This window comes from Anastrepha ludens, chromosome 2, assembly GCF_028408465.1.
Source record: "Anastrepha ludens isolate Willacy chromosome 2, idAnaLude1.1, whole genome shotgun sequence".
NCBI lineage: Eukaryota > Metazoa > Arthropoda > Insecta > Diptera > Tephritidae > Anastrepha > Anastrepha ludens.
Genome location: NC_071498.1, coordinates 116,505,522 through 116,519,768, shown reverse-complemented (window position 1 = coordinate 116,519,768; position 14,247 = coordinate 116,505,522). Strand labels below are relative to the sequence as shown.

The following is a 14,247-nucleotide window of genomic DNA, read 5'->3' as shown; positions in this document are numbered from 1 at the left end:
ACGCCGGACCGTTGAATTATGTCCCTTCCTAGAACGTTCTTACGAATTCGTGCCTGACGGCATTAGAGATCGTCCGCAGTAGACAACAGCAAACTTTCATGCACGTTTTTCGTTATGAGAACGATTTCCATTAAAATTATATTATCTGATTTTGTGGTAGGGGCAAAACTATCAAAAAAGAGTTAGGTCCCAAACTACATATGTAGACGCATTAGAGGATTAGCGTTGTACTCGTTTGCCCGACACAAGTATACAGATCATCAAACAAATGGTAATAGAAATGACTTTATGCTATGTTGTCTAATTATGTAGATAACCTTTTACTTCGACCCTCACTTACCATACGCGCGCCATGTGAGTTTGGCACAGGCCTCCCTCACGCGCTTGTCAATTGTGTCCACTTCGTGGCGAATCAATTGCAACTCTGCAGCGCTGCCAATGATGCCGCCATCGCAACCATCATCAGCAGCAAGTCCACGAATGCCATTGTAAAATTCACGAATTTTGATGAGTTTCACTTTGCGTTGCCAAAACTCGTCTCTTCCAACGTACAAATTCAGTAAAATGCTCTCCAATGCGTATAGTTTTTGTTGTTGCTGCTGTGCCATCGACACATTTGTACACGCCGACGGGTATACCGTTGCTCCTACTTCTGCTGCTTCAACTGACGATTGGTTTTCTAATTCATGTTGAGCTTGTGTGGTTTCCATGGCGCCGGCAGCCTCGTTCAGTGATATATTGTTGATGCTAATGTCGTTGCTACTGCTGTTGCTACCCCGCCGCACGCTGTTTGTCTGCTGCATTGCCAGCAAATACTTAGCTTCTTGCAAAAGTCCAAATAAATCTGGCGAGAAATTCATTTGCAATGATTTTGCTTTTGATGACGACATTAGTTCGTCTTTGATATTGTTGGTGTGGCTTTGTTGGCAATCGCTGTTGCTTTCATTGCTATTGGCTTTGCGCGATTCCGCCAGCGCTGCGGTGATTGCGCTTCGGAAATTCACGCCAAAGGTGTAATTTGCTCTTGTGCCGGTTGAATGTTCTTTGTTGCTGTTGTTGCCACTCATGCTGCTGGTATTGCCGCCCAGGGACATCACACGTGCGTCAAGTCCTTTGGTAATCCTTTTGTCTATTGTTTGCTGCCAATTGTGCCAGATTTTCAACTGCAAATTGGTAAGCTTTGTTGTCAAAATATCGCGTCGTGTATTTAGTCGTTTATAGGCGTCTGCTGTGTTGGCGGTCTCCTCTGTGGCCACACCTCGATTCCAAAACTCATTGAAGTATTCTGTGTTGGCGGCGATGTTATTGCCGCTAGCAGCATTACTAATTGCTTCGCTCCTCACGCTATCGCTGTCAGCGCTATGGAGCCTAAGAAAGATTTCAATTTAAATTCATTGCGCATTAACATTAAAAGCGGAATTGTGGCGCAATTCGTACAGAAGTTTGAAATGGTTTTCGATTTTCTATGGAATACCGCCAAGTATGCGTTGAAAGGCTACATATAAAAAAAACATGGCAGTGTTCCTCCTATCAATTCATTTTAGAATCTGTCTTTTCCTATTATGTTAACTATGTAGGCACTTTCTTAAAACAGGGCCGGAAATTTTGTTAAGCGATAAGTGCGGAGGGTTAGATTGGCTGGTGCGTTGAAATGATCCCATCGCAATTGGAGTATGGAAACAAGGAAGAAGCTCTGTGTTAATGGAGGACTACCCCAAATAAAACGCTCGGGGAGCTAGTCCACTTGCTTGCTCTAAATCTGGTAGGAAATTACGTGGCCGCCGCTTCAGCGCTGAGACTTAATAGTATGGTGCTATGGAATACCCGGTGGTTCGGCCACGATTTTATATTACATACTATGAGTAGTCATAATCAAGAAATGGACTACTCTTTGCCTAAACCCACCTTCGACAGGCTCTTCAAGACTAACATCCCGCCAAGAAGAGAGTGGTAAGCTCAAACCATAGAGAACAGGGGAAATAAGTTTGTACACCGGTGGATCCAAGCTAAAGCGTAAAGTTGACTATGGAGTTTTTTCAAAAGAATTAGAATAAGTCCGACATGCCGACTACTGTAGCGTCTACGAGGCAGAAGTCTTAGCCCTAAAGGAGGTAACTGTGTAACTACGATAATATCTTCTCGAATAGCCAGGTGACCATAAAATAAATGGAGACAGTTATACTAAGATCAAAGGTTATCCAAGAATGCCTGGCAGCTCTAAATGATATTAGCACCGCCTTTAAGGCCAGTCTTATATGGGTTCCGAGACATAGAGATATTGAAAAAAATTGCAAGGCCGATGAGCTAGCCAGAAAGGGTTCTAATCTTGCACTGAAAAGGAGGAAATAGTAGAACACTTCCTCTGAAATTGTCCAGCCTTAGCTAGGAAGGAGTAGAGTACGGTTGTTAGAAAAACACTCTTTTGACTCTCTTACGGAACTATCCTGTGTTGGAATAAAACCAATCCTACACTTCACATGAGCAGCTAAATGGTGCCACGATGAGTATACACTGAGATTCCCGTGTTACACAGTGGTCAGGATAGAAATGAGGTGAGTTCATGGCCGAAGTGAGTTGGCTACTCTAAATCGATTGCGACAAAAATCTAACCTAACCGTCGTTTCTCGGCAGACAATGCCAAACCTCGGAGTGCATCTTCCATGAAAATGTTCCTTATAAAAAACCATCTGTGGAACAACATCTAGAAGCACAGCATATATACGAGGAGGATTTCGGCCAAATACCCAAAAAGAGTGTAAGCATTAAGCATCAGTAATGGTTTTTCCAAGTCTCATATCTCGTTCAAAAATTGTGTCTCCATTCAAAACAACTCATTGCTCTTATCTTAAGAAAGAAAGCAAAAAAACAGTTTTAATGTTAACAAACACTATTTGTTTGCAAAAACAAGAGTCGCCGCCTTGGAGCGGGAAGGCTTTCTGCTAGCAGCTGGTGTTTGGCGTATGACAAGGCCATTATTTTTTCTAATAACCACACTTTCTGTTTATGTTTAAATCACTAATTGATATGAACTTTTGCCATTTACAATTATAACCTTTCCAGTGCAAATTGTAAGTTCCATTTATACGCACTGCTGTAAAATGAAACCAATGCTGCCCTATTGTGCCCTGCGAATTCAGTGGGTGTGAATGAGTGCAAATTCGAATCGATTTCCTCAGTTTCATGACTACTCATTGAGGAAGGTGCACTCACTATACGTGACCGTCCACAAAATCTCCGTTAGGTACTTACATTTTTATCAAAAATTTATGCAATTCACGACATGCCAGAGCGTCTGTGCGTTGCATATGCTGTTCCAGCCACATTAGAGCACCGGCGGTGGGTGGGAATCCCCGTTGAATGGGTACGGCAGACACACCACGAAATTCGAATTCCAACAGCACTTCATGCACCGAACCTTCCAGCTGCTGTAGCTCTTCGCCGTAGATATGAAGGAGATGGGAATCAATGACACACAGTTCCGGCAGAATAGTGCGGCGTTGTAGAATGCCACTGCCAAGCATTATCGTCAGCTGTATTATAGGTATATATACATACATACATACACATATAAAAATATAGTAGCGCATAGATATGATAGGAAGAAAGTGGATATTAAAGTCAGACGCACCTTAGTTAATTGCTCCCAGTTTTGGCAGTCCTTGTAGGCCTGCACGAATATCGTAGCTAGTTTCTGCTCCAGCGCGTGTATTTGCTCGAAAAAGTTGCGTAATTGTCGTTTGAAATGCGCCCATTTGTTGTTGTTTGGCTGTTGGGTATCCAGCTGTGGTGCAACAAATTCTGTTAAAGTCCATTGCTCAAAGAGCTCCTTGAATTGTGTGTGCACCTGTGGAAAATGTAAAGCATTTAATTCTTAAATGAGTGAATGAGAAAACCGAATCAACTTTAATTTGCAGTTATGGTAGCGATGCGATGCTGTAAAGCCTGCAGGGAACGGCTTCTATTTGAGCAAAGTAAAGTCGAGTTATTTTTGCATAAATTTCATGTGCCGAGAAGGTTAATGCCTTGTGCGGAAATTATAGAAAAAGTTAAGGTTTCTTCATTAAACATTACGAGCTGCTAACAAGAATATCTAGTAGAAGAACAACTTCGATTACCAGGCGTGAGCCCACAAACTATGGAATTGATTTTTCGAATTGCAATGTTTTGCAGGATATTTTTCTAGCCCGGAAAGTTCACACAGTTCATTGTTCCAACACCTACGATACTCGCCGTCACCAACGTGTAAAGGTTCAAAAACCTTGTGCAGAATATTTCTCTTAAACAGTCCAAGGGACGCCTCGTCGGATGTTGTCATCGTCCAAACTTTTGCGCCATACAATAGGGCGGGCATGATGAGAGCCTTGTAGAATGTTAGTTTTGTTCGTCAAGAGAGTACTTTACTGCTCAATTGCCTACATAGTCCAAAGTAGCACTTGTTGACAAAAGAGATTCTCCGTTGGATTTCAAGGCTGACATTGTAATCGGTATTAATGTTGGTTGCCATATAAACGAAGTCTCTTACAACCTCGTGGGTGCCGATACGCGAGTGTGTTTGTTTGATGACAGGAGGTACTCCCTCCATAATTTAAGCAGATCTGGATGTCAGTCACCAGATCGCCGTCTTTGTTCTTATAGAAAAACGCCCCGGTCTTGAAACCTTCTGTAAGCCAACGAACTTTTGAGTAGAATTTTCGGATGTTTTTCCTATTGGCCAGCAACTCAAGCTCTTCGCACTCACGTATTTCGGCCTCTTGTGTCTTCCTTTTGGTAATAAGTCTCGTAACTGTTTTATACTGCTTCGAAAAACAAAATGAAAGTACAATTGCTATTGACGACCGTAGAGAGCTCAATGAAAGTTTGTTCCTAAAAGTGCGAGAACAAGGTTTAGAATATCTTGAACTTCGGCAGTTCCACACAGCATGCAAGACCGCCCTCGAAACTTTCGATGTGTTCAATTATAAGTTCCAGTATCGGACTGTTCACCAGCCATCAAGATCAGCCTTTTAATGCCTCGAAACTATTTTTATAGGGTTATTTTGAAGTTTGGAAACCAAAAACTAGGGAAGGTAGTCTAACACGGGTGCGTCAAGAACATGTACTCCAGGCGTGTCATGGTGGTCGTCCAATTTATTTTCCTTTAATAATATGGTGAAACTACGGAATGAAAGAATTGCTTTTTCATTTTCTTTTATTTCAATTTCATGCGTCGAAAATGCCTCACAATTCTTTCCACCTACCTTAGTCTGTTTTGAGAGACTTCATTCAACCTCGGTAATCTATCGGGGTAGGATGGAAGAGAGAGGTCGGAAAACAAGAGGTCATCAGGTCTGGCGTATTTATAGAGTTAACAGCTAAACTAATTGCTCAGCTAGACTCTTTCTTGTATTACTTGTTTGGCACTGCATTTCAAGCTACCTCTATCGCTCTTTCATTCCTTTTGGGATTGCTCGAAAAAATACCTTTGAAGCATCGGGGCAATAAAAAACTCTGAATGAATAAATGCGAACTTGACGGTTTCGACTATTATCCCATTACTGAATTTCTTCCAGGTAGATTGTTTTATTTTCTTTAGAGTACATTTTCTAATAACGGTCTCCCCTCGGCAGGTAATGGCAAACCTCCGAGTGTATTTCTGCCATGAAAAAGCTCTTCATATTGTAAAAAACCATTTGCCATTCGGAGTCGGCTTAGAATTGTAGGTCTCTTCATTTGTGAACCAAAATCACAACGAACGCCACAAATAAGAAGAGGAGCTCAGACACTAGAGAGGCCAAGAAGACTGATTATTTAACTAATAACTTCGAGAGGCTTTCGATTTTGGGTCTAAGAGTGCCGCTATTGTTATTGGAGACAAATGCAGTCTCACGAGCGCCAGTGAGTTCAAGGATTGCTTCAAATACGTCGCGGCTCTATAATTTAAATTTGAGTAAATGAGTGATGCCGTAAATGAGGCGCTATTTGAAGACAGGCAGTGTAACGTATCCTGAATTTTTTTCGTAATATTTGTCTTGTTGGGTCTGATAATGAGAAAAAGTAAAACAAAACAAAGCGCCTAAAACGCGCAAACAGTTGATCAACTAAATTTTTAATATCAAATACGCAGAATTAAAAGAATTATTAAAAATGTGCACATCCACAATTGAATGATAAGAATTTACCTGCCGAACGCGCTCGTTCAGCTGCTTGCCGCGCATGCCGCCAAATTCTATTTTCTCAAGATTCTGAAACGATACTGCTGCCTCAAATAGTTTTCGCATATCGTTTAGTTGCGCCAAAAAACCATTAAGTGTATAACCAAATACGTCTGCGGGTGAAAAACGCCAGAGCTCATGCGCTGTGCTATTGTTAGCGTTCGATTCTGTAGATGCTATCGCCACTGCCGCCGCTCGTGATGTGCTTGGCAGAGCTGGCAGCAGTGGCTGATTGCTAGAATACTTTTCTTTATACTCCAACAATTTGCATCTGAAATTGGGAAACAAAATAGTTCCACCACTAACATAATTTGTGTTCACCAAAATTTACTTACTTAAATTGCTCCATAACTTCAATTGACTTAGTTATTTTGGTCAAGCCCTCATCGGCGTCGCCCTGAAACAGTAATGGAAATTCCAGATCCTCGCTGGCACGTCGCACCAACAGCTGACAAATGCACCGCAGTAGCACCGTCATGCGTTGTGTGCTGCGATAGTAACGTGCATGTGTCCAAATGAGGTGTAATACATGCACTAAAGGATTCACCAGCTCGGTGGCTGCATGAAAATTGACAGCGTTGAATGCAGCTGTTTGCCGCAGTAGCGGCGTCAGCCATAGCGTGTTGTCTTCGGCTTCATGCCAGGCGCATACCAAACGTTTGAATACCTGTACAAACGGTTCATAGTACGCTGAATCGATGCTTTTGAGAATGTGTGTAAGTGTTTTGTGCGTTGGTGTGCGCAATTGCTCGTAAATATTTTGCAAATTTTGCTTGCGGTTAGTCCAGTAGGTGATTTCGTGTGCAGGTAGTGCTACAGGCACTACACTTTTATTTTGTTCGAGGGTACACCTTGTTTGCATGCTGGCGGTGCATTTCGAACGCTCGATAAGTATTTCGTGTATCTGTGTTGTCCAGTTAATGTACATCTCCTCGAGCGCTGCACGGAACTTTGGTTCGATAGCCGATGCTAAATTACTGTAATAAGTAAAATAAGTTCAAAGATAAATGTGGTGGAACATGAATGAGTGTTTATTTATTGGATATGTGAACTAAGACCGAGTAAAGTGCGTTCTAAATGCAAATATCTTTTTAAAAGTAAGTAATACACTCATTTATACCTGATTATACATACGACATAACGCAAAACTGGTGTCGGGAGAAAGGACTTTCGTTAAATCCGAACAAAACTTTGTGGCCCCCTTCACCCGAATACGAAAATTAAGTCTGGGCATCCTTAAACTAGGGGACACCGACTTAACTCTATCTGGGGACATGAAATATTTGGGAGTAATCCTTGATAAAACCTTGACCTGGAAAAATCACTTATCGTACATCACAAACAAAGCTTTGAGAGCAATATACGTATGTGAAAGGCTTTACGGTAAAACATGGAGTCATAACACAATAATAGTGCCAACGATGCCCTATGGTATGGTGGCCAAAAGTAGACCAAACTAAGACTCAGATAACACCTAACAAGGTATACAGAATAGCCTGTCTGAGCGTTACGGCAGCAATGCGAACATGCCCCACAGCGGCTTTAGGAATGGCCACTGGACTCATATCACTATATCTTGTAGCCGAAGAGATGGCAATCAGTGCAGTTCTACAGCTTCCTAATCTATTCCATCTCAAAGAAGGCAATCTTACAGGACATATAAGGATTCTGGGTTCAATCCTGAACTCTCCATACTTGACAGTTCACGACAAGATGGAAAGGAAACTAGAATTCCCCAAGAAATTCAAAGTGGTCATTAGTGACCGCTCTGCGTGGGAAACAATGAAATATTCTTAAAACAGGGCTCACAGGTGTGGTTTACTGATGGGTCCAAAATGGAAGACGGTAGTGCCGAGGCTGTACAGCAGAGACGAGTGCACCAACATAAAACAATAAGAATAATCGAAAGCCGAATATACAGGGTGAACGATATGAAGTGTTACTTCACACTGCTTGTATCTGTAAAACAGCTCATGACATCAACATCAAAATTGTTCTAATGACAGTTCAATATATTGTTTATAAGCCATCAAAAGCATTTGCGTCTCAGTTTTGTTGTACTTTTTTTCTGTGGTGGAATTCAAACGTAATAGTGTGATTGCGTTATATGTATTTGGCTGGAAAATCACAACCAGCCATTGTTCGTGAGCTCAGTCACCTCAAAGTGAATAAAATGTTTGTGTATCGCACTATAAAACGTTACAATGATACTGGTAGCCTTGCAAAACGCTATGGAGGTGGACCAAAAAAACAAAAACCGCAACAACGCCAAAAATGGTTCGGAAAGTGAAGGCTCGACTTGAACGAAATCCACGTCGAAGTGGAAGAAAAATGGCCAAAGAACTGAAAATATCGCAAGACAGCATTCGACGCATATTGAAAAATGAGCTCAAGGTCAAGGCTTACAAGTTCCAAAAAGCACACGATCTTTCACCCCAGCAAAAAACAGTTCGGTGCGAAAGAGCAAAGGAGTTGTTGCGCTTGCACGAACGTGGCGAATTTCCTAACATTGTGTTTTCTGATGAAAAAAATGTTCCAATTGAGCAGTTCATAAACTCTCAAAACGATCGTGTTTACTTGACCGAACGTTCATACGAGAATTTGAGCCTACGTATGGCCACTCGAAGCAATTTCCCATCGCAAGTAATGGTTTGGCCGCTGTGACCGCTGATGGACGCTCTCCAATCGCTTTTATCGTGCCTAGTGTTAAAGTGAATGTTGAGCTTTTTTGCAACTTGGAACGCTCAAACCAAAGATTGCCTAATTGTATGGCTTTAATTCCAGTCTGAAAGAAGATGGCAGCCCTTTATTTCTAGATCTCATTCTTGATTCGCTTAAAATAACGTTTGGGATCAAAATGTATTTCGTAAGACGAGATGAAATTTTTTCACCAAATTCGTCCTTCAATTCGATCGTTCTGAATACTGAAAATGCCAATAACCGACTAAAAGTGGATGTTCACAATTTTGTAGGCTCGTTTTTTCAGTACTCAACATACTAATTTGATGCGTTGCTCACGAGGCACCTAGCACTAGGGACTGGCACGAGTGGGAATAGTGGAAGGATATTAGCAGCCTACCACCAGAAACAGAAGAAGTTGCTCATGACCTCACCAGATAGAGTGACACTCTGACACTTGCGGAGTGTTTTCATTCGGTATACATTAGCGTTTTCAATGGGATTCAGCTCTGGTTCTGGAATCTTATTCGAGGCGTAACGTCCAAACTTGTTTCTCCTTCGAGTAACACTACTTTCTTTCCTAAGCCGCTACAACGAAAGATAAGCCAGGCTGCTATTGATGCCTGCTCGGTCGTAGAGACAAAGCAGACAGAGTGAGCGTGGCTGGCACGGTACACTAGACAGGGCTAGTTTACTGGGGCGGCAGCCCTTGGTCGGCAAAAACTCGAGTCATTCCGATAACGTAGAACCGGCTGCCATGGCAATGACCGGTACCCACTCATATAAGCCACCTCTCCTTCTAGACCCTACCTGTCGAAACAGGTCGGTGATTACACTACACTGACAGGGCAAAGTTACTGCCACAACAACGACAAGTGTGGCTGGTACAAAACCGTCACACTAATATATGATATAAATGCTAAGGTAACAATAATACCAGATGCATTAGCAGGAGCTGATTCAGTGAACAAATTCAAAGACCTGCAACTTGCTCTGAGATAAAGGTCAGTAAAGCACAAGGTTGCAACTGGCCAATTTTTGTTACAGAAACGCTATTACTAAAATCAAATCTTAACACTTGCCGATAGTCTAAAATATTTCTTGACACCCACGCAGTTATGTTGGTGACGGGCAAACGTTATTGGTGGACTCTTCTTGGCATGCCGACGTAATGTGTTTTCTTGCCAGATAACGAGACGGCTCACTACAAACTATTACCATGGCTTACACTAACATATTTTTCTTTAGAAACACTTTTCTTGAGGAATTCGGAGCCTAAATGTCAAATTCAGTTGTAAACAAAGAAAATCTATTTTTAGTCCAAGAAAGTTGTTTTTATTTGTTCAAGCAGATATATACATATATATATAATTCGCGCGTGTACCCTTTTTGGGTGTTTGGCTGAGCTCTTCTTCCTATTTATAGCGTGTGTCTTGAGGTTATTCCACAAAATGGAGGGATCTACAGTTTGAAGCCGACTCCGAACGCCAGATATTTTTTAAGAGGAGCTTTTTCATGGCAGAAATACACTCGGAGGTTTGCCATTGCGTGCCGAGGGGCGACCGCTATTAGAAAAACCTGTTTCTTCACTTTCGGTTGTCACCGACATTCTAACCTACGTTCTCCCTTGATTCCGAATGATGCTCATGCACCAACCCTTTCGGCTACAGCGGACGCCAAGCAGATAGAGATTGAAAAATCTAACATCAAAAATCGAAGCACACTTCAAAAACTAGAGTATGAGTATGAGTATGAGGAAAATGTGTACGGCGATCGGAATAAAGCAGTAGTTGAAAAAGAATCGGGTTTCCTTGGGTTGGTAATGGCACACAATTTATTTAGTGGCCTGTTAAACAAGCGACACAGTCTCCTTTTGGGCTTATACACTACGTCCAACGCTGTTCTAGTTTGTTCATCCCTGCCGGATATTAGGGCTGTCCTATTTACAAAAATAACACTTCGTTTTTGCAATCACCTCACCGTTGGAATAAAATATTTTTTTCGCTAGACATCTCTTCAAATTGGGGAACAAATAGTAATCCGAGTCATTCGACTTCTTCGATTCAAACGAATGCTAAACACAAAGAAATAGACCGATCAGACTGAAATTTGGGGTGTGTTACTCCGAAGGATGCTGCTAATTAAACATAACCTCGATATGCGCCAGCAGTTCCATCTTATTGACTTCACACGGACTTTTCAAACGAAAACGCGAAAACTCGACATAAGGTTTATGACCAAAATTTAATAAAAATGCTTGTTAAAGTCGGCGGTCGATTTTGTATGGCCGAATACAAATGGTTGCATTCTTAAAAAAAAAGTTTTGCATCAGTTATATATATTGTATATAATATAAAATTGACCCTCATACCCCTTGTTTTGGGTATTTGGCCAAGCTCCTCCTTCTATTTATGGTGTGCGTCTTCAAATTTCCCACAAATGGAGGGACCTTTGAGGGTTTTTTACGAGGATCTTTTTCATGGCAGCAATACACTCGGAGCTTTGCCATTACCTGCTGCGGAGCAACTTCTTATAAAAAAAATTTCCTCTATCAATTGGTGTTTTGTGCCCGGAGTTTCGAACCGGTGTACTTCCTAATGGCAGTGACGCATCAACCCATTCAGTTACGACAACCGCCAATGTGGAGCAAATGCCAACATCTTCAGGAGGAAAAAATTATTAAAAATCAATGAACATTTTGAGCGATTTCCGACTTGCATTTTGCTGTATCAAAATTTAATGCTCCATAGAACTGCGTATACAAATTTTTTTTTTAATTTCGGCTCAAAATTTTGATAAAAATTTGTAAAACTTTCATAAATCTCGTATAAAGTTTGAAATTTGGATTATTGTGATATTTACTATAGAATGAACTGTACCTTTATATGTAAAAAAATTATTGAAACTAGAAAATAAATATGTAAAAAATCAAAACTTATCAATATTTGGTGCCCGCATATGTAACAAAAAGCAAGTAGTAAAACTTTTGCACATTTTTCATTTTAACCTTACAGGCGTATCTGCTTTGTGAAACCCACTGGATGTATGCTTTCAAAAGTGTATACATATATTTCTATAGAACAACAAATATTTTTCAATTTTGATGCTACTTAAAATATTCAAAGTTTGGAACTCCATTCAATCTTTCTTTGACATTTTATCTCAGCTATTACGGCGTTGAACTTTCACCGGAACTAAACCCTTCAAGCATCTCTGTTACATTACTGTCAGCCATTTTCTATAAATTTGCATTGATTGCTTTTTGTCTGACCAAACTATAACAAATTCTGCTTCATTTTTGTGGGGAGTTAATCGACAAAATGTTGTGTTTCGATTTTTCGGCTTTGTTCAGTGACTTTAGCGATGACTCAGATACTTCCAAAATGCTTTGATTTCTCCGTTTTGTTTATACTACAGTAGGAGTGCAAGGTACCCCTTGCTCTTATTCCCTTTGCTTACTCGTATAACTGCTTGTCAATCCGCGTCTCGTTACCCACAGTCAAAGTGTTCACTGACCTATTTAAGTTGTTTATTATTCGTTCACATTGACCAGGAGCATTACCGCCGCCTGTGGACACTGAGTGTAAGCAAGGGGTGGAATACTCTGAATGGGTGGGAATTTGGTATCTAAGCTGTTGCTATTTCATTTGATTGATTTGTATTTTGAACAACACACTCTGGCACGTTTGGCTATGCTGCTATGCTTCGTCGCCGTGAATCCGGTAGTCGTCAATCGAGAATTTGACTAATCGCCTAAATGGTTAGACGACTGTCATCAAGCTGTACTGCCTCGGCCTTTGTTGTCCCGGCAGCAACTAAAATTTAAATTTGAAGCGAATCAATAAAGTAAAAAAGAAATATTTGGACAGGGATTAGCATGGAGAGGAAACCTGAAGCTGAGTGCTTTTGTGTTATTGTTAAAAGTTGATCAGAGGCGAAACTGATTGCTGCTGTTGCTCTGTGCTGCAGTGAAGTGGCAGCACCATAGTTGTGAATGGCAAAGTTTACATTCCGTACAGTGTTGATATGAAGGTGAAATTTGGAGTAATCGAAATAATTTTAAGTAGGAAACGGAAAAGCATCTATTTCATATATCTGTAGATAAGAAAATGAGAACAGAACAAAAGTTCTGTAAATAGCGGTAAGATTTACGTTGTCACTCATACTAAGATTCACGGTAGGTTTACGGGAAGTGGCGTAGCGCATGAAAGGTGCGAAGCCCAGAAAAGTCATTATTTCAAATTTGGCTTTGCATCTGCCCCTCTGTAGCATATCCGCATATACTACTTATATGTATAAGCAAAAAAACTTGGGTCAAGAAAACGATTCAATCTTATTTCAGAAAAAATAAAAAACGGAATTCTTCACAATCAGTATTTATCTAAGTAAGTTAAAACATAGTTAAAATATCTACTTATATATTTCTCATGAAGAGTCCTCATTCGAGCAACATATAAGGTCTATTCGACATCCAAAAATTTGGAAGATATATCGAATTTCTAATTTCTGTTTTGGCAAACACAATTTGCGCCAATAATACATAATAATAGGCTAATGGCATAGTTTGAGAACTATTTAACATTTCTCAACCTAATGAGAAAAAAATAAATTTTTTTTGTTTTTATAAAGTTTAGGTAAAACGGTGATAAGTTAAGGTAAAAGTAGGAGAGGGGCCTTGGAGTGAACTCTCCATTAACAGAACTGTTTCGAATTTGAAAAAAATTTAGTAAACTTATTTTTTAAATTCGTAAATAGCCTTAAAGTGAACCCTCCATTATCAAAACAGTGGTGAAATTATAGAACGATCAGCGGAAATGCTTCATCCCCACATCACCGCCGTCTGGAGCAATGAAAAGCTGCCTCCGTCCTGGACAAAAGGCATCATACTGAAGCTGCTCAAGAAAGGCGACCTGCGTGACTGCGGCAACTGGCGAGGAATAACCCTACTTAACACCATCTACAAAATTGTAGCCGTAATCATACAAAGCAGGCTCAAAGATATCGAATGCTCCTTAAGAGACGAGCAAGCTGGTTTTCGCCCACACCGAATCTGAGTTGACCAAGCTAACACACTTCGGATTATAGTAGAACAATCGGTTGAGTGGCGCTCCCCGCTCTATATGCATTATGGCTGGCACTGAGTAGAAAGGCAGTTCCCTGCAAGACAATCTGCCTCATCAAAGCCCTCTACGAGAACTCCGAACTGGCAGTGCTTCACAAAGGCGATATCAGCGATCTATGCACTACGCACGCATTGTCGCACTGGAGGTCAATATCGCCAAGACCAAGGCCATGAGAGTTAACCACAATAACGCAAGGCAGATATTGGTTGACGGATGCCCGGTGGACGGTGCAAAAACAACAGCACATAATTGTG

The 14,247-nt window shown here is 40.9% G+C and overlaps 1 protein-coding gene across 1 annotated transcript in view; it reads right to left on the bottom strand.

Annotated features, from left to right (window-relative positions):
- Positions 1–14,247, bottom strand: part of LOC128871924 (dynein beta chain, ciliary) — a 141,884-nt gene that overhangs the window by 99,742 nt on the left and 27,895 nt on the right. Inside the window, exons 5-9 of the mRNA XM_054114105.1 lie at positions 6,527–7,168; positions 6,159–6,462; positions 3,629–3,844; positions 3,250–3,530; positions 341–1,368 (exon numbers count right to left, since the gene is read on the bottom strand). Of these exons, the coding sequence (XP_053970080.1) occupies positions 341–1,368; positions 3,250–3,530; positions 3,629–3,844; positions 6,159–6,462; positions 6,527–7,168 (2,471 nt within the window). The remainder of the gene's footprint in view (positions 1–340; positions 1,369–3,249; positions 3,531–3,628; positions 3,845–6,158; positions 6,463–6,526; positions 7,169–14,247) is intronic.